General features: G+C 32.6%; 1 protein-coding gene across 2 annotated transcripts in view; it reads left to right on the top strand.

The window, feature by feature from the left end:
* LOC149537255 (serine/threonine-protein kinase BSK1-like) overlaps nt 1–19,312 on the top strand; it is a 97,484-nt gene extending 78,172 nt beyond the window's left edge. For both annotated transcript variants that reach the window (XM_089807573.1, XM_089807574.1), the window contains exon 4: nt 18,651–19,312. In XM_089807573.1, coding sequence (XP_089663699.1) covers nt 18,651–18,896 — 246 coding nt within the window. In that variant the 3' untranslated portion in view covers nt 18,897–19,312. The remainder of the gene's footprint in view (nt 1–18,650) is intronic.
* Nucleotides 19,313–23,815: the final 4,503 nt, after the last annotated feature.

The raw sequence follows: 23,815 nt of genomic DNA on the forward strand, positions 1-23,815 counted from the left end.
TATGCTTCCTACATTTGAAATATGTTTAGTAAATCATTATGTTTCTTGGTAATCGATGTATGAGTAGTTGAAGATAATACAATTAAAAGTCCTTCCTATTATCATGGAATACCCTGAAGAACCATAATGATATTTTGAAGTCCATTGTAGCTAATTTTTCTCATATTGGTTTGATGGAATGGTTATATGGTTGATTTTGATGATAATGTAATGGAGGAGAATCCGGTATGAAGGGGGAATGTAGACATGTAAGCTATATGCTTATGCTAACATAATGATAATACATTTGTATGAAATTTGATGCAAATGGTAATACTTTTGTCTATGTCTCAATGGTAGATATTCGGATGCTCACATTTCAATCTCATGATTATGTTGTTCTTTGCAATCATCAAGGTTGGATATCACTACCATATATGTTTTAAGGAGGAGATGCAATGTGAAGGAGGTCACATCATAGTGTCTTAACTCCACTAGCACTAAATAAATAATATAGAGGGAGTAAGAATCTAAAGGATTTAATCCATATGAAGGTTGAAGACGTTGAGCAAACAAAGCATGGAAGGCACAGCTACGAACATAGGTAGACAAAGCCTACACACACATGCAGATGTAGACAATGAAGTATAGAAGGAGCGATTATTATCTAGGCGAAGGAGGATGGATCAACGGGAAATTATATAACACTTCATCAGATAATTAAGTTCCTTATCTCCAAGAATTTTCTGTTATCGAGCATTATGGTTATGGGCCCACTACACTTTTGCTCCGCATTATGGTTATCTCTAAGATGCTCTAAGAGTGAGAGGATGACATCAATCCAGTGACAAGTACACATAAGTAGAAGATATAGAGACTGGGAGTTAGTCAGATCTTTAAAGGCAAGAAATCATCTAAGAAGTCTGAAATGCGGAGAAATTTTAGAGAATCTCTTAATATCTTCTCTAATACATTGTGTGCATCTTCATTTCTTACGGAAAATTATAACCTACAGATCTACAGAACATTTTACATTAACCAGTAATCATGCCTTTAACTACAAAAAAGAAGAAGATAAAGAAATATGCTTATAGGAATTGATGCAGTCAAAGTCATTGGAATTGATACAAGTCAGAATTGATACAAGCTGAATAGGGGTATCGTTTTATCATGCCATTTCCACAGCCTATAAAGGTTACTTTGTGGCATGATAAATTCTAAATATAATCATCCACTATCACTCATCTGGTTTGCTGGAATATATCTTCAGATAATTTTTTTTGTTGCCGCACCTGTTAGTAATCCTAAAAGACAAATTCCAGGTTGACATCGGGTCTTAAATATATGGCACAACATGACAAAGATGCTTTAAGAAAATGAATATGATCAGGTTGAATACTCATCACGAAGATTTGTTTTATTTGGAGCTCACAAGATTAAAGCATATTGTCGAGGCTTGAATTAGTTAATGGATTTTGTTAATAGAATGTAATTATGCATGAGGAAGTTAAAGGTGGTTTGGAATTGCAGGAAAGAACTACATATTCCAGGTATAACAAATGCTATAAAATTGATGTCTTCATAAGATATCTCACAACTAATATTCTACATCTATAGAAATCATCATATATATAGAAATGGCGCTTGAAATTGATAGGAGTAGGGTTGGGTGTGAGAATACATAGGGACACATCAGTGAACTTGGAATCAGTGGTGTTTGTTTCAGTTATCCAATCACCTTTCTATATAGTAATGCCTCATTAGCTCTAGAAATATAATAGAACACATATGCCAACAAAGGAGCACATTATTCGAATAGAAGATCACATCAAATGGAGTGGGTGGATCATCTAGTGAAAGAGGACTCCAAGAAACTATCGAGACCTTATTAAGGGCAAATAAGGAACTGACAAGGAGTTAAGACAAATTGATAGAAGCTACATAGAATAGTTTGGGAATTATATGTGTTTGTTGCTCGAGTTAACATTAAAAAATGCAATTTGATTCGGAGCCATTATTAGCGGACCCTAATCATCTATAATGATAATAATGAAATCTCAAACAACAACTAATATGTTATAGTATTTTGAGATGATTTAATTGTGCTTTGAAAAAGTAACTATGATATGTGAAGAAAGCATAAACTGTTCACTGAGTACATGAAACTACTTAAATACAAATTCATAATGAGGAGATATAATGAAGTTATAAACAAATGGTGCTAATAGTGCAAGAAGGGGACATCAGAGTCATACCTAACCAATCTTGGAATTCAGTGTCGTGCCTTTGGTGATTTTTGCTTCTTTGTTCCATATCATTTATTAAACTATTGACTTTGAGAGCACACCCATCTATAAAAACAACATGGTGTCCGCGACATGGACAAAGATTTCTCTATTTTGTAGAATTGGACAATGAAAAGAATTAGAACTGATAAGAGGTTGGTGCAAGAACTTAAGCTTCAAAGAGAGAAACTCAAGGATTTACCTCAATTGAGTGTCAAATAGACTAAGGTTTTGAGACGTATTAAACAAAAACAAGTCTGTCATATTTGATGTGATGCAAAATTGTTCAACAAGATAAGAATGAAAATTTTACATTATGGGGGAAATAATAATGTTACATTCTCATTGTTTGACAAATGCTTATATAGAGGCATTTTCAAACTTGATGCATTAGGAATGTTGTTGAGTGATAACATATGGGAGTATGAAATAAAGAGAAGACAAGGGTCTCTTTCATCGAGAGGGAGCAAACTACGATGGAATTTTGTTCTAAGATCAAGATTTCTCATTCAAATGATCTTATGGCAGTAGTTGAAGGGTGAGTAACTAAAGGATTTACTTCAGTTGACATCGAAGGATCTTGGACATTTTCATCACAGAGAGAATTTCCAGGTGCAATTCCTTGTTAATGAGTTCTTTATGAAAGAAAAGTTCGAAGCGAAATTCCTTGTAATACATTCTTCTTTGTGAGAGAGAAGTTGAGGTGAAAGCCCTTGTTCCACCCTCTGACTTGGTTCATGGTGGTTACTATTTTGCACATGTGGATTATGTCATTAAAGGTGACGATCTTTCATTGTTGTATTTGTGAGGTGGTTATTGTAAGGTGATGATCTTAACAATAGCTTGATCTATTATCATGATTGACTACATTAAGTTGTTGTCTTGGAGTGTCAGATATCATGATAGACTATATTAAGTTGTCCCAAAATGTCTCGAACATCATGATACTACATTTGTTGTTCTTGAGTTCTTGATCTATTAGTATGATAGACTTCATTAACTTGTACTCTTGGAATGTGCCGAAGATCATGATAACTAACAGATTACAATAGACTATATTAAGTTGATGTTCTGGAGGGTGCTAGAGGTTGTAATACTTGTTATAATGGAGACTAGTTTGTTGTCCCTGATGGAGCCCAAATTTGTATATCCATGTGTGAAATTATGTTGGAAAGTTTTTTTTTTTGTGAAGAAGAAATGATAATTAGGAAATTATAAGATCCGATCATGGAATGAAGGATACTGGACTAAATGCATCCAAGTGTGCAAATACTTTTGAAGAACTCATTGCAAACTTACAGCAGACATTATGCTGGATGCATAGCAGATTGGAGTCAGAATTTGGAACAATCATAAAAGGCATTCATCTCATCAATTTGGTTGCAGACTTTGATAAGACTCATATGGAAAATTTGAGCATTCTAACATAGCAGATATGAGCCAAAAAATGAGGTACTGATTACTAGATTTATCAGAGCTTTCAAGGCAAAATTCTGAAGAGTGTTTGAGTAGATAAGTGGTCTTTTGATCAGAGTTGAGGAAGCTTCACCCACCGTGTAAAATCTAGAAATAATTAGAATATTTTTTAACATATTTGTGAGAAAATATGCAGGCTATTTGACAAAAGATATGTTATTGTATTTGCAAAAGAAGATGGGTAAATCTCTAATTATACTAGAACCAGTGTTCTTGAGGCCAAGCCACAATACTACAACAAAGCAGATGAAAAGAAGGCAAAAGCCACATTTCAGAATAATATACTCACGTATAAGTGCTATAGAGAATGTTTAACCATGTAGAACACGAACAAGTATGTCTTGTTGAACTCAACGATTTTGTTGCACATAAAATGGAAGAAACATCAGACTTTGAAGACGGGAAGGATTTTCATCATTCAATATGACAAGATGTTTTCTTTGCAAAGGCCTAGATAATGGTTGCATGGTTATAAGATTTCAGCAATATCCTCCATGCACTCACAATGTATTTCAAGTATGAAAAAGTATCACATCATCTTGAATATTGCTTTGAAAAAAATGAGAGCATCAAAATAATAGTTTTTACACAGTTGCAGCAGCTTTGTACAATCATGATGAAGTTAATTGTTTGGTGGTGCTACCAAATGTTTGGTATAGAATATATATTCTTGAAGTCTATTCTTCATCCGGAAGAGGCTACAAGAGTTTCTGCGTTATCTACTTCCAATTGTTAATCCAAGTCTTGCTTAGAAAAATCTGAGTCTAATGATGTTGTGTGTTTGTTGCAGGTATGCAATGAAGAGGAAGAGCACAAAAGTGTTATCTATGGAATTCTTTCAAATCAGATTTCACATCTAATCCTTATGAAGGAATTATCCTATGCGGAGAAGACCACTCTAGAACCAAGCAGAGAACATCCTACTTGAAGATTATATGAGAACTCGAGAATTGCCAAGGTCTTTGTATGAAAATAGGAACATGATGATTTAGTGACAGGAATCTATGCATAGAAGAAAGAATGGAAGGCCACACGCGAAAGATGAAGACAAATTTTTGGATGTCATTACACAGAGAATCATAAAGCCAAAGCATGATTAAATTTCCTACAGTACCCAATGACACTTCTAGTCATTGAAAATTTTGATTGCAGAAAGATTGCCATGAAATGATGCAGCTTATTTATTGGTTTACTTCTAAAAAATATACATACTTATAGTAAACCCTCATTATTAACAGGGATCGGTTATTCGTGATGAAGGGGTGTGATGCTTTGTAAGGCACCCGATCCCCCTCCAAAATCTATATATTTAAGATGTAAAATCTTACAATTCATATTCATATTAAAAAATTTACGTACCCAAGTTCTCTATATATATATATATATGCACTTTGATATATTTTATTCTTTCATTGTAAAGAAATTATTTTTTGAACTAAGCCCATGGATTGTGGAATTGAATGAGTTTATATGCGATTCTAGAGTCAAACTATATTGGATGAATCATTCGTAAGGAGTGTCTCCAGTGCAATTTTATTTCCGGCATGATCAGTAAGAAATATTTATTTTACTTTATTTGCATGAAGCTTTAGAGTTAAAATATTATATAGTTTTGTCCTTAACAATTATTATTTTAATTTTATAAATAATTTATATGATAGATAAGTGGACAGGATCAATTATAGCATTTTAAAATCGAACATCATAGATATTGTGAAATATTTACTTGTTTCCGAATCTATGTCTGGTTTGTCTTCGAACCACAGGAGTTAAAATACATTCTAAACTATTTTGAAATTGCGTCCATATATTTGATTTGTTGCATCTTGATTACTAAATTTTTTATAATTAATGTGCATAGAATTTTATTAAGTTGTATGTTTTAAACTTATAATATTGACTCTATCATCCTTCAACACTGGTGTTTATATTTTTCATAATTTGTAATCCATATGTTGGCAATTATCTCATATCTTTTCTTTGAAGAATTAATATATTCATTTGTTGCATTAATCTATAATTATTCTTTATTTAAAACATTATCACAGTCATATATTCATTTATTATTCTTAATTTATAAATTGCAAGTTTGAAGTTTTCTATAATTCTTTCCATTTGAAAAACTTTTGTTCGTATTCTAACCAATCTGCTATAAGCATCCTGGGCTTAAGTGTTTTATTCAGGAGTAGGTAACACCCGCTTTGCTTTTGCAGAGCTAGAAGTGCAAGGGATTTGGATCGCATCGATCAATTCCATCAAGTTGGCCATAATCGGTTTTGATATAATGAACACTCAAGGACAATCTTCACCATGCCCAATGTAGATCGAAATTGCATTGAAAGAACATTTGATGCTGGAGATTTTATTTTTTTAAGGCCACAATTGTATAAGCATACTTGAATCAAGGCCAATGAAGTAGAAAAGTTAAAGTCCCAAGTTTATAGACCATACAAGATCCTAAGAAAAATAGGCGAGGTAGCCTATGAGTTAGAATTGCCTGAGAACAATAGAATTTCCAATGTTTTCCATTCATCTCAACTTAAGAAAGTCCTTGGACAATAAATTTCTCCGTCTATAGAGTTATGTCCACTTGATGACAAGGGTAAGCTGATTTGGGAACTAGAAAAGTTCTTACTACTTAGTATGAGGGGAAAGAGATTGAGGAATAATACCATTCTCAAATTCCTATTTAAATAGAAGGGCTTACCTAAGGAAGACACTACACGGGAAGGAGAAGAAATCTTCAGTCATCCAAACTTGAAATTGCTTGTGGAGAAGAAAATTTGGGAAGGGCAAATTGTTATGACCCTTGATTTAACCTAGTGCAGCAACAATCATCATATATGGGCCCAATCACTATCATTCAACAATTAAAAGAGGGAATTATATAAACCTTACACCAATGACAACTAGTTATCAGCAGATGATGACGTGAAACATCTGACTCTCGCAAGTAGCATTACCAAAGATTGTTGAAATGACTATTATAACCTTCTATTATAGCAGCACGGTACAAAGAAATTATTGATAGTTGATTAAGATAATCAACAATTGGTTAAGCCATTGATGCAGTCAGTGATGGAGTGTGCATTAGCAATGGAAGGAAGGAAGTTAAGGTAGAGAGAGTTAACAATGATGGAAAATAAATGTGTTGAGGAGTTATGAAATTACCAACAACAGTGCTTATAAAGTGGTTAATCAAGATTACTATTAAAATGATTTTCCATGCAAAGGTAGGATCTTTAGGAATACTATCTAATCATTGGCAACAGATATAACTCTTCCCATAAGTTGTAAGCATCCAAGTAGATTTAATGGGCATTTAAGTCATTCCATTGGGCATCAAGGAGAACAGAAAACCAAATACGTATCAGCTGTAATCAGAAATCAAATTGAATTATGTCTGATTGCTATCAAGTATTGAGTAATAGCAAGGGGTATGCTGTAACCTATGCATCACTAATGATTTGTGGAATATTATGTCAGGATTTTATTACTGTATCATTAATATTGGTTTTAAAATGTATATGTATAAATATGTGTGTGTGTGTGTGTGCATATATATATATATATATATATATATATATATATATATATATATATATATATATATATATATATATATATATATATATATATATATATATATATGTATATATATGTATGTATGTATGTACGTATGTGTATGCATGCATGCATGCCACATTTTATTTTATTTGTACATAATACACAATATATTAATAACTATTCATAATCTATTTGAAGTTAATGCACTCCTAGCCTATTCCATAATCGCTTGCTATTGCTCCTTAAGAGGATAGGTTAGTGTTGTTTAGGGAAAGGTGGATTAAATCCTTACAAGGTAGGTGAATCCCAAGGTAGGATGCAGACAAAGTCAAGGAGCCTTGGGGAGCCTGCCTGTAGATTGGTGTCAGTCACACTATGACAAGTAAATCCCATTCTCTTTAGGGTTGATGATTAGGAGAGAAGTAAGGAATTGGGGCCTAAGTTTGTTAACTAGCGAATGTATAAGGAATCCTTAGTTGTTTCTATCTATTTATCTATAATATAGCATTATACCTTTAGGTTTTTTTTGTTTTATATATATTATAACTTGTTTATTTCATATATTAGTTTTCTACTCATTTTTGTTTATTTTAAATATTATTTGTGGTCTTAATTTTGTTTTTATTTTATACAATTTATAATTTGTTTTCTTTCTTTTATGTTTCTAGTTGACCTGGAAATTCTCTTTTGCTTTTGTCCTAGTTACTGATTCACAGCATCATTCCTGGATTCATAAGCGGATTCGTTTTGATGCAGACACTGCTGCCCTATAGATGTGTGCAAGATGTGCATCCTAGGCACTTGGATGCTTTGATGCATGCAAGAAGTGCATCCTGGGCACCCAGATGCTCTGTATGGATCCAGAGAGCTCCAGGTATCCAGGCTGTGCTTCTGGCATGCAGTAGAGGGCAGCCATGAGCTTCCACAAGCATCCGCGGACCCAACATCCAAATTGATGTTTTTTAATTAGGAAAAACAACTTAATAGCAATATGCAGTGTAATTTTTTTTGCAATGTAGAGTTTGATAACCTAAGATGTTGAAACTTGTCAACTTTGATTACTGTTTATGTTCAATCTAGCAGCTGCTTATATTCAAACTAGCCTGATGTAAACCGGTTGCTTACTTTTTGGAGCTTGTCAATTTTATCGCTCAACTTGGAAAGTGTTTATATGTAGACAAGGCTGATGTAAACAACTACTGGAATGAGTACAATGTCTTCAATTTAAGCTGTTCTAGATAATTTCTACCATTTAGACCTATAATGAAGAGTGGGAGATCGGGATGGGTATTTTGTATAATTCAGAATCGTATATCAACCTGATTGGATTACTTCCCTTGTGCCATTTATTGCCTTTTCATGTGATTCAGTTGTGCTAGATCTATTACTTGGCTAAAAAAGCATATTTGAATCTTTGACTTCTTTTTAGCGTCTAAATCTAGAGATATTGTGCTTTATTGGAAGTTGATTCATAATCTATAGTTCAAGGTTTAATGCCCATTTAGCCAATATAAACCTTCGATAAAAGGTGAACCTTATAATTCTTTATTAATGATAATTTATGATGTTGAGCAATTTCGTAACCATTGTAAAGGCCTATTCTTGTTTCAAATCTAAGTTGCTAGTGTGGTTATGGTATTAGAACCTAGTATCTATGTATGGGCAGTTTTCTTGTGTTTGGGTTTGCATGTGTGTATGTGTCTCTGACTCCATATACAAACACACAAAATTTAAATAAATCTTTCGAATTGTAGAACTAAATCATTTGATTGTTTGGTACTTCATCATTGATCTTTGCCAAATGCCAATGATAAATATTAAATGCCAATCGATAGTTCATGTTGAAAATTGATGATCAGATTTATTTTAATTTAAAATTAAATCCTTAAGTCCTTGTATTAGATTTATATGTTAATATATATAAATGGTCTCAAAATATGTTTTCAATCAATATGTAATATGTTTTCAGTCAATATTTATATTGAATATGATTAATATTCAACACTTGTGTAATTGCACCTTACAACTTTTGATGTTTATTATATAATAATGGTAATAGGTATTTTTGACTTGTAAGCTACCAATAATAATCTGCAAATCGACCTACAACACAATTGTTGTTGAGAAAATCTATATTGTAGCCGATGGGTAGAATTGTATCCGAACAGGTGCATGACAGTTGAGTCACCCCTTCGGGAAGGTATATGTACACCGTTCGAAATGGACTTTGGATTAGAAGGAGAATCGTAATCATCAATGTAATCAATCATATCGAATATTGTAGTATCTTCTGTATACATGCGAATAATAAAAGGAATATTTTTGTGTTACATGTTCTTGTCTATTGTCTGAATGCATTAATAAACTGTTTACCCTATACGGTAAACAACAATGATACTTTTAAGCCATCGATGTCGCTGTCTATTGTTTCACCAATAACAATAGAAACCCTTTTTTTGTTGATCTGCTTTGTATATATATCCTTGAAGTAACCGGCATGTATATTGAATATGATTAATCTTCAACACTTGTGTAATTGCACCTTACACCTTTTGATGTTTATTATATAATAACGATAATAGGTATCTTTGATTTGTAAGCCACCAATAATAATCTGCAAATCGACCTACAACACAATGATACTTTTAAGCTATGGATGTCGCTGTCTACTATTTCACCGATAACAATCGAAACCTTTTTTATTGATCTGCTTTGTATATATATCCTTGAAGTAACCGGCATGAACTCTATTATGTAATAAGTGTGTGAGAGGAGTGGGGAGGCAAGTACTATGGGGACGTGACCTCTACGTGCATCCCTACATTCAATCGACACACCAATTACTAACAAGGTTGGGTGGATACAATCACGATGCTTTAATATCAACCATGCTCAATCAACGTGGGTTCAACGCACATCCCTTTGCCACCTAAGGTCCACATGGCATGACATTTGTACATTGAATATTTGATCACAAGCAGAACAAAGAAAACATCCGGTCGACTTAGCTGTCCAACGAGGAGATGATCGGGTGAGCATTTAATCAATTAACATCTCACACATAGGCAAGCCCCTTATAATGTACCCAAGCCTATGTCTTATGTCATAGAGAATAGTGCTGGAGACTATGTATAGTTTAATTTTTATAGGTATAATGTATATATCATTTATTCAATATTATAAATATAAATAAAAATATAAATAAATATATATATATATATATACATATATACACACACAACATAATAAACTATATATTCATCTAATTAAATCAATCATATTGAATCATCATCTGATGAAAGCTATATCATTAACACTCCCTCTTAGCTAGGGAGGATGATACTGAGATGATTCAAACACAAAAGAATGTCATAAATTACCTCAATTGAGAGGATATCTCTAATCAGAAGTTTTCTACCATTTGATATCAAGAGCATTGGCCTCCTAGGATATCAAAATTCGATATTCACCAATTACTCAAAAGTTTTGATATCACATCTGATATCACAAATTACTCAAATTTTTTTATATCACATCTGATATCATGAGCATTAGTCTCCCAGAGTATCAATGATATTAACCAAATACTCTTTGAGTAATGGCCTTCCAAAATGTTGAGATGAAAGATATTCACCAAGTACTGTGAGTAATGGCTTTCTAGAACATCAAGTCGCATGATATTCACCAAGTGCTCTGTGTAATGGTCTTCTAGAACATCAATTTGCATAACATTCATGATGTAGTCAAAAAATGTTTACAAGGTATGGGCATACCCATTCTCGTAATGCTTATTATAAACATCCACCATGCAAAGTATAATCTATCATGATCTTTATAGACATCGTAAGATTAAGTTATTGTAATATCGTCACCTTTCATTAACTTCTGCCAATACAAGTAATGATCATTTGGAAGTCGTCACTTCCCCATGATGTACATAGGGGTAGGCCCATTAAAATCACATGGTCACGGGGTATATTCATGAATCACACTCCTCTTGACTACTACAATATATTTATCATTGAAGAATCCATCTCAACATGGTTTACTCCCTCTAAATCAATATGACGGAGATCATTGACAGTTGACTGAATCATATCCTCTATCTGCACCCTCTCTTTCAAGGCCGCCTCTAATGAAATGTCAGGTTCCTTCTGAATTTTTCTACCTTTTCCTACAATAACATTCTTTGAGGAAAAGATCAAGGCACATAGCTCTTATAGTACGTATAGAAATATACACAAATAAATGTGATTTTAAATTTTGATTTATATGAAAATATATTACAATAATTTGGTATTTTGAGACTCCATCTTAGAAATTGTTACAAAGGCAAATTTACTTTAAAAACATTTCACATTTATTTTGCAATTTTGATGACGATGGTAAGCAAATAGAGAACTCCCTCTCAATCCAATATTTCACGTGTGATGAAAATTGAAGTTTCTCTAGAATGGACATCTTTTTGAATCTATATTCGAATTGGTGATTGGCAAAGGATGCTTGATGTTTCAGTCTATCAAGACATTAAAATGCCGAGTGACCATAGTTGTCACATCTAAAACACTATATTTTAGAGTAATCTGTCTGTTTCCTTTTCCCTTTTATTTTAGGTTTCTTCCTTTTATCAACTTGGTTTGTGAGAATTTGAATATCACCTTCAGTAGAAGCATCATCTTGAGATATTAGCATGCATTCCTCTTGTAGGCAGTCAGCCTTTTTGGTTGAGCAAGTTTAGGAAGCTTGGATCGAGCTTATATTCCCTATCTAAAAAATTTCCATGATGGTGGTAGTCCTTTCAGTGCTATCATGGTTAATTCTGTCATCATATATGTGACCAATTTGTAGAGAGTTGGTTCCTTAGTTTTGTTATCCTTGAGAAATATGAAGCAATGGGTTCTCCTTTATTCATTTTAATGTTGGAGAGTTTGTCTTTCAATGTGAGAATATTGGTAGTATTGTTTATCTCAAACATTTCTCTAAGTGTTTTGAACATTTCATGTGCTGTGTCTAGTTCTGTAATAACGGGAAGTAGATGATCCTTCATCTTGTCCACTAGTAATTTCATAGCTCTAGTGTTGTTTTTTCCCATTTATTCAATTCGCCACTCCCTTTGGTTGGTGGGACTGATTTTTCCATAAACTATTTTAAATCATGCTTCTTCAAGATCAACATTATGCGCAATTTCCAAGCTGCAAAACTTGAGTAACCTTGAGTTTGTCTTTTAGTCTCATACCATTCACCATTTTGATAGATAAGGAATTTTGAGTGCACTGGATAAATAAATCTGATCAGGATCGTCTCTTAGACCCGCTTTGATACCATGTTGAAAATGAATGATCAAATTTATTTTAATTTAAAACTAAATTCTCAAGTTGTCGTATTAGATTTATATGTCAATATATATATATATATATATATATATATATAAATCGTCACAAAATATGTTTTCAATCAATATGTATATTGAATATGATTAATATTTAACACAAATAACACATGTTTTGATGTTTATTATATAATAATGGTAATAGGTATCTTTGAATTGTAAGCCACTGATAATAATCTGCAAATCAATCTACTACACAATGATACTTGTAAGCCACCAACGTCACAGTTTACTGTTTCACCAATAACAATAGAAACCCTTTTTGTTGTCTATTATATAACTAGCTTATATATACTTCTATATATATTACGCCGAGAGTAATCGTTCTCGAGGCGCCTATTTTTATTTAATCCCAAAGTTATTTTAATCGAAGTTGGGATTAATGAAAATAAAAATAGGCAGAAAAATATTCAACAAGACACCTATGCAGAAACCAACTAGTTCTAGGTGCAATTGTTTCTAGGAATTATTTGTGCCTTAAAAGGATTGTCATACCATATTTACTTGGTTTGGAATCCATTAGTGGGGTGTTGATTCATTCGCATGTCTAATGCTTGCCTAGCACAACTAGCAGTTATTCTGTATGCTTCTGTTTTCCCTCAGTTGTCATTGAAGCCATTGGAATTTACAAAAAGCTTTCCTCCATTTGAGTTTTAGTTTCTTAAGAACATATCTCATTCTGAAAATCCGAGTGATTTTAATATGAATGCTCATGATTTTTTAGTCAATTTTCCTTGCCTTGACCTATTTGAACCATCTGACTGTTAGTGTGATAAGGTTATATTAATGTTCATCTACTTCAATGGTCAAGGGATCATACTAGAATTTCTATTTTTAAATCTATTTCCTTTGAATGCCTTTTGTTTGTGATGTTTTTTTTAATTTCTGCAATGTTAGTACTTGCCTGACATTGTTATTAACTTTGCATTGAGTTAACATTGCATTGTGTTTTTTCATATTTTGTTTTTTCAATTGATTTTGCATTGTTATTTCCACGGCATTAGGTTTGTTCTAAGGTCAATGTTTAATTGTTTGCACTTTTATTATTTTTTAATATTTTTATAATTATAATTATTATATTGTAATTATGTTATAGTAGTTCTATATCTTTATTAATATATTTTTAAAAAAATTATTACTTATCAGTAGTTATATTATAATATTTTATTAATTATGTTTTAGAGAGAGTTTTCATAGAATGTTGTTTGATGGTTAACACATAGTAATGAGGCTTTGGGATATTAATAGAGTGGATTTTTTATGTTTTGAGACTACTATTATAATGTTTTATTGAAACTTATAATGTTGTTCTACTACCGCTCTCTTATAAAAATAACCTAGAAAATGTTTCGAACCATGTCCCCTGCCATCTCCCCTCCCTATCTCGAAACACCATGGAACATAGTGTATGTTACATGTTGTAAAGGTGAAAAGTGAAGCAACGGAAAGGCTCTCAATTACTTCACATTTTGTCAAGGGAGTTGTGACCTTATAACTCAAAGGGGAACTAAGGGGATAGATTCTTTCAAGTCCAACTTTGAGGTTATTAGATTCATGTAGATTAATGCAATCCAAATGATGAAGGAGCACTAATGCAAACAAAGATCTAATGGTTATAGAATTAGAGAAAGAATGCAAGATCTTTAAAACCCTAATTGTAGAAATTGCAAGTGATTTGCAATTAAAGAAAATAGATTTTAGAAGGTAAATTTACTGAAATGAATGAAACAAATAAAAGACTAACCTTAAAAGGTGAATGGAAAATTGGACTTTGAGTTTTTGGCTTCCGTATTGTTTTTGATAGCAAACAAACCATCTTTTGGACAAGAAACTTTCAGATATGCAAAATGTAGAAATTGTTCAGCTCCAAATAAAGATGACTTTTAGGGACGGGGAAGAAATGCGTCCCTTTCGAGGACAAAGATTATTTTTTGGGACAAGGAATAAATGCCTCCCACCCCTTCTGTGTCCAATCATGAAATTGGTTTCAAATCTCTAGTATTTGACGAAATGGGTATCCAAATCTATACTTTGTTCTGCTTTCCAAAACTTGTAACTTGCAAGAAAAATGTTTTTGTTTTGTTGATAGGGGGTTTGCCTTGGTCAAACCCCAGTTTAGGAATTAACCTTGAAATTGAATTCGAAATAGTAATTGCAAAGCTAGAAATGTATAGCAAATGAACAAATTAACCTTACAAGAGTAGGATTTCTCAATCAAATGCAATGAACTCACTTTACCAAGTTGATTAGGTTAAGAGGATGTGAATGTGCTCTTGAATCAAATCAGATGTAGAAGAATGGTGAATGTTGAAACCCTCTCTTGATGACAAACTCCACTATTACCATTGGAGGAAGCTAGATCTTGAAAGGTTGTGGTATGAGCATGGAAGATTGATGATGAAACCCCCAAATGAACTGCTTTGAAGCTCCTTGAAAACATCTTGAATGCAAGAAATCTCCTTTCCAATGGGTTGCAAAAAGATCTCCTTGAATGCTCTTGAAGATGGTTTGAACCCTTGATTGCTTGAAGGCTTGAATGCTTGAGCACAAGTATGCTATCAATCATGGATTATGGATTTTCGAAATAAAGAGGGAGCCTCCTTTTATACCAAATCTTGAGTGTACACTTGAGAGAGCTGATCCAGAAAAGTATTTTTGATTCCTTTCCACCACGGATCCAGTCACATTAATAGAAATATTTACTATGGATTGACTCAGAGAAGACTTGAATCTCAACATGTATTGGAGAACCTATGGATTAGTTCTGGAGGCACCCAACCTACTGTGTAAAGGGCCCCTACTCTCTATGGGCTGTTGAGACCAAAGTGGCAAACAAGTGCGTAACACATGGGAATCTGCTGAATAGTTGAGCCCATTCTTGAGTTCCATTAACCTTTCACATCCTCGCACCACAGAAGTAATAGCAGCAATCATTCCTAAATTCATACAAGAAGATAGAAACTTTTCTAAAAACTTATTAAAATATTTAAAACAAATATATCCCATCTTTTTAAAATAAGTCTAAATCATTTTGTATTTTTATAAAAAATATTATAAACTAGAATACTACATTTACACATAATAAATTTTTGTGCTTATTAATATTTTAGAATTTTATATATACAAATTTTTAAAGATAATAGTATTTTTGTAGCCTTTTTGTTGGAAACAATTCTTCAAATTGTATATTGCCATTGATGTTACACAATGTCAATATTAACCGAGCAGTCGGGCAACAAAGAACTTGCAGTATGAACCAAGCATATTCAGTATCAACCAAGTAGTCAGGCAATGAAGAATATTCAGTGTTAACCAAGCAGTCAGGCAATGGCAGATATCTAGCTTCAGTATTAACCAAGTGGTCGGGCATCAGAGGACTTCCAGTATTAACCGAGTGGTCGGGCATCAAAGGACTTCCAGTATTGATCAAGTGACAACAAATTACACTTGTTAATTATTTAACTAATTGAGGTCAACTTGTTAGATGTTTAATCATTATTTGAAAAGGTATTCAAGCCGACTTGACAAAGCTTATGATATATAAGAGAGATCAAGAAGTCTAATGTAAAATGTGAGATATGTATGATGTGGAATAAGATGGATATGTGATTGAAGAAAAAGGAAGAGCAGGCAAGTGTGGAAGATAAGCTGCAAAGGATATTCTAATCAGTATGGATCTAGAGGTCAAGCCAAAATAGAGATCTGAATTTGCAAAAGAAGTTGCTTCATAAATCAGGTCAAATTAGTGTTACCTTCTAACCATTGTAGCAGTGAAGAAATCTCTTAACATAATTCACTTAATAGTCAGATTGTAAATCCTTTAACAAGGTGACATTCAAGATTGAAGTGTTTGAAGACCTCTAACTAGGCCACTCCTAATAGGGTGATCTAAATCCTCTAACAAGGTCATACTTAATAGTATGTATTGTAACCTTTAACAGGGTTGGTGCAATATCCTCTCTAAATAAAGATTTAAGATTAAATCATAAATTATATCCATATTTATTTACTAAGTAAATGGTCAATAAAAGATATATATAAACTATTACTCAATATATAAGATTGTCCAAGTCGCTAAATAAAAACATTTATAATAAAAATTTCCTTGCCACTTTAAATAAAAGGAAACATAATAAGTACAAATCATTCTAAACCATTTTTCAGCCCACTTTATAACTAAACACCATATTAAAAGATGGGCTTCCAAACAAGTCGAATGATGATAGGGCACGACCTATCTTGGTGTGTTGGTAACTTGGTACTATAATGCCAATCAAGGATATAAGTAGCAGATCAAAAAGTAGAGAGGAGATATCACCATCGAATAGAAAATACGGAAAATAAATGCATAATAAAAGGAGGGCAAGCAAGATATAACCCCACCAATGGGCAAAAGGGAAATAATTACCCAATGAAGAAGAAACTATTTAAAGGGAAAACTATATGGAAGGATTTCCATTCAATTGGTAATATCCATGGCTATTAGAATTGTGCCCCAATTTTAAAGAATCTAACATACAAGGTTATCCTACGTGGATTTAGAAGGAATTATACAAATAATATAAGGAGTAAAGTATTAATGCTAAAAAAATCGAAATTCTTGGGGGGGGCTTAATTTGACCATAGAGGAGTAAAAGGGGTGTTAAGGAGTACATAATTAAAGCCAAAAATCAAGCTATATATTGATTTTCATATTGTATATTGATGGTAATATTAATAATATTATATATTTAGATAAATAATACTAATATTGAGTATTTATATGAATAAAGTTGAATCTTTATGTTATTTTTTAAAAATGGGATTACTATTATTAATTACAATATTATTATTAGCATTAGGGATGATTTTTTTTTTGTAATATTATTATCTTGTATTTGAGAGGAGAATCAAGGATGTAATTAAGGAGAGGCTGGAGTAAATTCCAACCAATTGGATGTATCCCAATAGAAGGTGGGGGTCAATGTTCTATAAATCTTTGTGAAACGGACTTGGATTTGTAAACATTAAGGGAACACCTATTGAGGATTGGTGTCTAAGCAACTTGATTACAGCTGAAGTCTCCTCCTTAAATATAAAAATAATTTCTAACAATAGCATTATCTGACTTTTTGACTAAATAATTATCAATTATGACTATCCCAAAAAGTGGACATTACAGTTGGCTCCTAACAAGGCTCACTTCAGAAGAGTGAAAATATTGTAACTAGTTGCATGGTGGTTTTCCCAAATTAGGTTTCCATGTTAAATCGTGGTGTTATCTATGTTAATGTTACTTGCTTTATGCTTTATATTTCTTCAAGTAAGTTACTAAAGTTAAAACAGATTAATTTTCATAAGACTGCTTTGTTAACCAAGTTACAGCAAGTTCTTAGTTTTAACCGAGCTGGATAAAGAATTGCATTATCAATGAAAAGTTTGATTTGACATTTGGGGACAAGGAATTGTTTTGTGGTAATTGATTTACCCCTCCCCTCTAGTTACTCTCTTCATTTCCAACACTTTTCACTTGTATTGTATTGGAATTTGACTTAATGTTTGTGTACTTCAATGCTCAAAACATCACAATGCAATTCTGTTTTAAGCTTATTTTTGTGATATTTCCTTGTTTTAGCCTTTTGACTTGTATTTGCTCCCAAGAAGAAAGCTCTACGAATGTCACCTCAATCCTTGTGCAAAGGTTACAAGTAGCTGCTGGGTTTTAGAAAGAAAAATTCCATAACTAACTGTTGAAATAAATGAATTGTAATAACAACCATTTGACGCTAGGTGTATGTAGTAGAACACAGACATGAATATCAATATTCTAAAGATAAAGACATTTTGGCAACTTTTACTCATATGAACAAGTTTTGATGAGCATTTCTTGAATAGATAGCTCGTAAACTTTAATTGAAGGGATGGTTCTGCATCTACAATTTATGAATATATTTGACATTTTGTTTTGGATACAGGTCATAGATTCTCACCTTTTGGAGTCACCGACAGTTCATGCAAGACGAAGTCTAGCGTATCTTTACTGTGGTCTGCCAGAGCCAGCTCTTCTAGATGCAATGAAAGCACATTGGTTAAAACATGATTGGCCCACTGCATTTTACTTGCAAGCTGCTGCCCTCATCAAACTTGGAATGCAGGACGATGCAGCTGATATGTTGGAGGAGGGTGTTGCTTTAGAGAAGAGAAGAAGGAATCTTAAATAAGTTGGCTCTTGACATGAAATGATGACAATATACTTATTTTGTGGGATGCTTATCTGTAAACAAGAGATCAGAAATGATGTATGTTTCATTTCTCGATGTAACAACACTAGCCCCAATTTATAGCTTAGTCATCCATACAAAATTATTGTAAATAACTATCCAATTCTCAGAAGTCAAAAAACTGTCTCTAGAAAGTAAAAGAAAAAGTCATTATATGGTCTATCAAATATGTTGTTTTTCTATGTAACTATGCTATGCCAATGTGTCACAGCTTTGAGGGATGTACTACATCAGAAGTAGACATTGCACACTTACTATAGCAGGAAAAACCAAGCTACATGTTTGCTATATTATCGACTGCCTTCTACTGCTTCAGAAAAGATTTCTGTCGTTTATAAAAATCTCTGTTTTATGAATTCCAGCTATATAGTTATTTTGCTACATAAATACTTTCATTATGATGTCCCACTCATATTCTTTTGTGCAAGTAAGTAATTACGTTCTTGCATAGTTAGCATTTTTGTATAACTTATTGTCTGCAGTGTTCTGACGTAAATTTCTCTCAAAGAACCAAAATAATGTAATCGTTTTCTTCTCTTGTTGAAACCATGGAATAACGTGCTGGCTGTATTTTGAGTGACTTTTAATTTTTTTGATCAGAACAATACCAAGTGAACTGTGATTCAAATCTAGTTACCTCTTCTCTATTGTTCTCTATTCAAATATAAAATAAAAGTGCGAACCTACTAAAATCCTACACGTAAAAGCAGCTAAATAAAGAAAACAAAATCCCCCAAAAAATATTTGCTTCATTGAAACTGTAAGATACTAGCCTCCATGTTCTTTGAAGTTTATATACTACGTTAAAGAAGTATTTCCTCAAAAAGGACTGAACTACTATATCTGACCCAAACCAATCTTATCAAATCCATGGAAACAAGGATAATTTAAGTGGAAAGCTATTGCATTTAGCCTAGTAAATTATAGACGGTTCTAAGACTAATGCGAGATTTCTGAGCTATCTCAGTATTAGAAATAATGAATATCGGATTATTAATCGCCTTATCATTGCCATTGTGCAAAGATGAGTCGAATTGATCAAGGTTGAATTTATGGCTGCAAATTTGTCTCAAAGCTACAAACATGTCCTATATGATCTACATATAAGTTTTCATTCGTGCCTTACCATAATATCTTGTCTCCATGCTCTGCTTAAGTTAATTCAATTTTTTGTTTAATTATGGAAAAATGAAAATTTAGAATCTTTTTCTATTTTTGTGTGTAGAAAATTTAGAATCTTTTTCTGTTTTTGTGTGTAGCTATTTTTGAACAAATAAAAATAAGCTGTGGAAAAAGAGGGGGCTAGAAATAATCATTATCTGCTTATTGAAAAAAGCGACCCATGTCATCACCATTGTTTTCTCCTTCCTTTTATTTTTTCTCCTTTTTATTTGGCTACAATTTAGTTCTCAAAATTATTTGCAATAGAACTAATTAAAAATTTGTTGTAAAGTAATATTTGAAATGCTACTAAAAATCAAGTAGCAAACATTCTGATCCATAGGGCTACCAACGCCACAAAAAAATGAGCAATCGCTTCTTGCAAAATTAAGCTAATCAGCAGCATGGGGGCCTGCTCTAATGGGACAATTTGCTTTGCTCTTCTTGGATATCAAGGGACATTTTGATAATTAATAATGAACATAAGTAGTCAACTTCTTCAAAGTCAACTTCTCTAAAGTGAACAATGGTAACAATAACATTAATCTACAATTACGAAAGCATTTTGAGAATGATGATAAAGGGTTGATCTTCCAGGTGTGATTGATCTTCAATTACAAAAGTGCTTGAATGTTACCAGGGTGTAAGCATGTGAATGTGAGGGGCTCATGCATAGAAATGTGTTCAAGGTTGGTGGATAATGCATGCAAGGGGCTTTGCTCAAAACTATACTATTTCTAATATTCTTATGTATTCAAATATTTAAAATAAACACAATAAATTGAAACCAATACATTTATACACTTCAATATTATATGTTGCTTGCACTTTAAAATACATGTGAATCATAGAATGATCGTGCATTTAGAGATATGTAGTGATAATAAACACGCCTCCAAAGTTATCACAATGAATTCCTTATGAAGCAATAGAATCGGATGTGTTTTCCCTTTAGGCATGTATTCTCCATGGGAGGAGTCTCTATTTGTACAGGTAACCATTTACATATATAAACATAAGAATATTAGTGATAAGACATGTCTCCATCTAAGCAAATATTCACGCAATTATACACAGATCTAATCATATAAGCATTTTAAATAAAATAGTAAATTGGTACATGGTGTAATGAAAATATTAACACAATTTTTATTTGATAGAAGATATGAATAAGATAATAAACTATGAAGTGGGAAAGAAAATATTACAAATGCAAATGATAACACCAAATTTATCTAGAGGAATTCTTGAAGAAAAAGGTTGTCAGTAAAGAGATCTAAGTTAATATTAATCTCAAAGTAACATATACAAACACAATCACATATTGAAGAATATCATTAAAGTATCTTATAATTCCAAACATATATGGGTAGATAAGTAATATATAAATAAAATTCCTATTCACACATAGGTATCTCATTTTGTCCACTCTATATGTTTGGAGATCATACATTGTCAGTGTTCTCTTTAGTGGCAAATATTTGTTAATTGGCTAATTTTGCTCATTGACCAACATTAGTTTAGCAATTTTTTCACATATGTGGTACTATGCATCGCCCCAAGTTTACCAAAAATGGATCACACCCTTAGGACCATTGTCGTAGGATTTATGCCATCAACTCTCCTTTTGACACAAAATAGCTAGTTAAAAATATATTTTGCATGTGGCAAATTAAACACATTCGCCTATGATTTCCGAAGTGAAACTTTTTGGACGACCTCAATTCACCAATGGTTTTACAAAATGTTTTAGGAGAGGGACGACATTTGCCCCACAAATATACGAACGTATGTCACACACTAATTCAATTTCGCCAACTATATTATGCATGACCATATAATGGACGAACCATATTCACCTTGGAAACTCCATAACACATGTTTTTATTATGCGAGCTTCACCAAATAGTTTGTATACACTATATTATTCCTGCTAAATTTGCAAAAAATGAGTGGTTAAATACATTCATAGATCAATAGGTTGTCTAAATCCCAATCAATAGAAAAATCTCAATTTCACAAACTGTTGAGATCATTGCCGAGCAAGTCTTGAGTGCGACGACTGCAATTTAGGCAAAGGTGAGTAAATTGGACCCCTATATGTTTGTTCTCCATAATTTGAGTTCATTCTTATTTAGTAGATACAAGTTAGACTGTTAGTGGTCAGTTATCACTTGGACCAGTACCACTAAGTCATGTAGTAACTAGGGAGACCTAAGACATCTATATTATATAGTGTAGGTTGTACAACCAATAAATACGATTTAGATAAATATATGTAATAAACTATAGTTGACTGTCACATTTTGAACTTGAATTTTTTGGCAGCCTATATTTCTTGGGAGATGCCAAACATGAACAAGGGTAAGAGTCCTACATGTGGTGCAAGCCAAGAAAAGTTAGGCAAATGCACTCACAGAACCTTGTGATCATATTTTAGTGGCAAATATCAAGAAGCTACAACATCACAAGTACATCTAGAAGATTCCTAACCACTGCCAGTGCCATTGACACATATTGAAAAAGTTGGCAAACCTGATATCTCTGATTACGATAAACTTGAAGAAGATGTTAAAGTAAATACCCAGAGTAGCCAGAATAATATAATGAACTTGGATGAGAATTCCAAAGATGGTGATGGTGCATGACTAGGAAAGGGAAAAAGGAAATACAAATGCAAAAATTGATGCAAACTTTAAAAAAAGATCAGAATTGAGATTTATCGATTAGGAGTTTTCAAGTAGAATGGGTCTCAAAGTATTCATTCATTGAACCTAAGCGTAATCTAAAAGAAGGTGAGCCTCTGGTAGAATGCAGATGTACAATATGTACAAGGATAAGTAAAAAGGAAAAGAGGCTATAGATAAAAATTGACACCATAGAAAAACAAATAGGTAAAATTTATGTAAAGAAAATCATAGATGGAGTGGAAAAATTAGTGACAAGATGAGAAATCAAGAAGGAATGTCAACATGCTAAGAATGCAAAAATCTTAGAATTTCAGGGGAAAATACAGATGAAAAAGCAAAAAACTCAATTGAACCTCTTCTTGGAAAAGCAATGGAAGTTGAAGAAATGGGTAAAGTTCTTTAGTGAAGTGTTGTCTTCTTTATTTTGAGAAAAGGGTGTGCCATAACAGATTACCCATCGTTGAGTGATTTATTACACTTTCTCAAACTTTGTTATTATCTGAGGAGTTACTAGTCAGTAAACAATGGATGGGAATGAGCAAGTTGTCTAGCTAAGGTTGAAAAGGAAAATATCAAAGAAAAAATTATAGAGTCAATTTTCATTGCATTATCTTTAGATGAAGTGAGAACAATAAACAATACTTCTTGGGTATGTATGCATGCATTTCTATGCTATATACAATTTTGTCCACCAACCCAATCTACTAATTGTTGTTAAAATGAAGGATAATTCAACAATGGAAAATATATTTGAACTAGTAAAGAGTTATCTAATTGAATATGGAGGTATAGTTGAAATGATGATTGCCCAAAAGTTGGTGTGTGTTGGAGCATTTGGAGCTTCAGTAACGCAAGGCCACAAGAATGGTCTTGTCACAGTGTTAAAGGATTTTCTTGCACCAAGCTACACTGTTGGAATTCATTGCATGACCCAAACAATGAATCTAGCTTTTGGAATTGTCAGCAACTCTTCAAAAACATACAAAGTTGAAGTTATATATATGTATA

The sequence above is a fragment of the Cupressus sempervirens genome, chromosome 10, assembly GCF_028749045.1.
Source record: "Cupressus sempervirens isolate cs-2001-9-10 chromosome 10, ASM2874904v1, whole genome shotgun sequence".
Taxonomy (NCBI): Eukaryota; Viridiplantae; Streptophyta; class Pinopsida; order Cupressales; family Cupressaceae; genus Cupressus; species Cupressus sempervirens.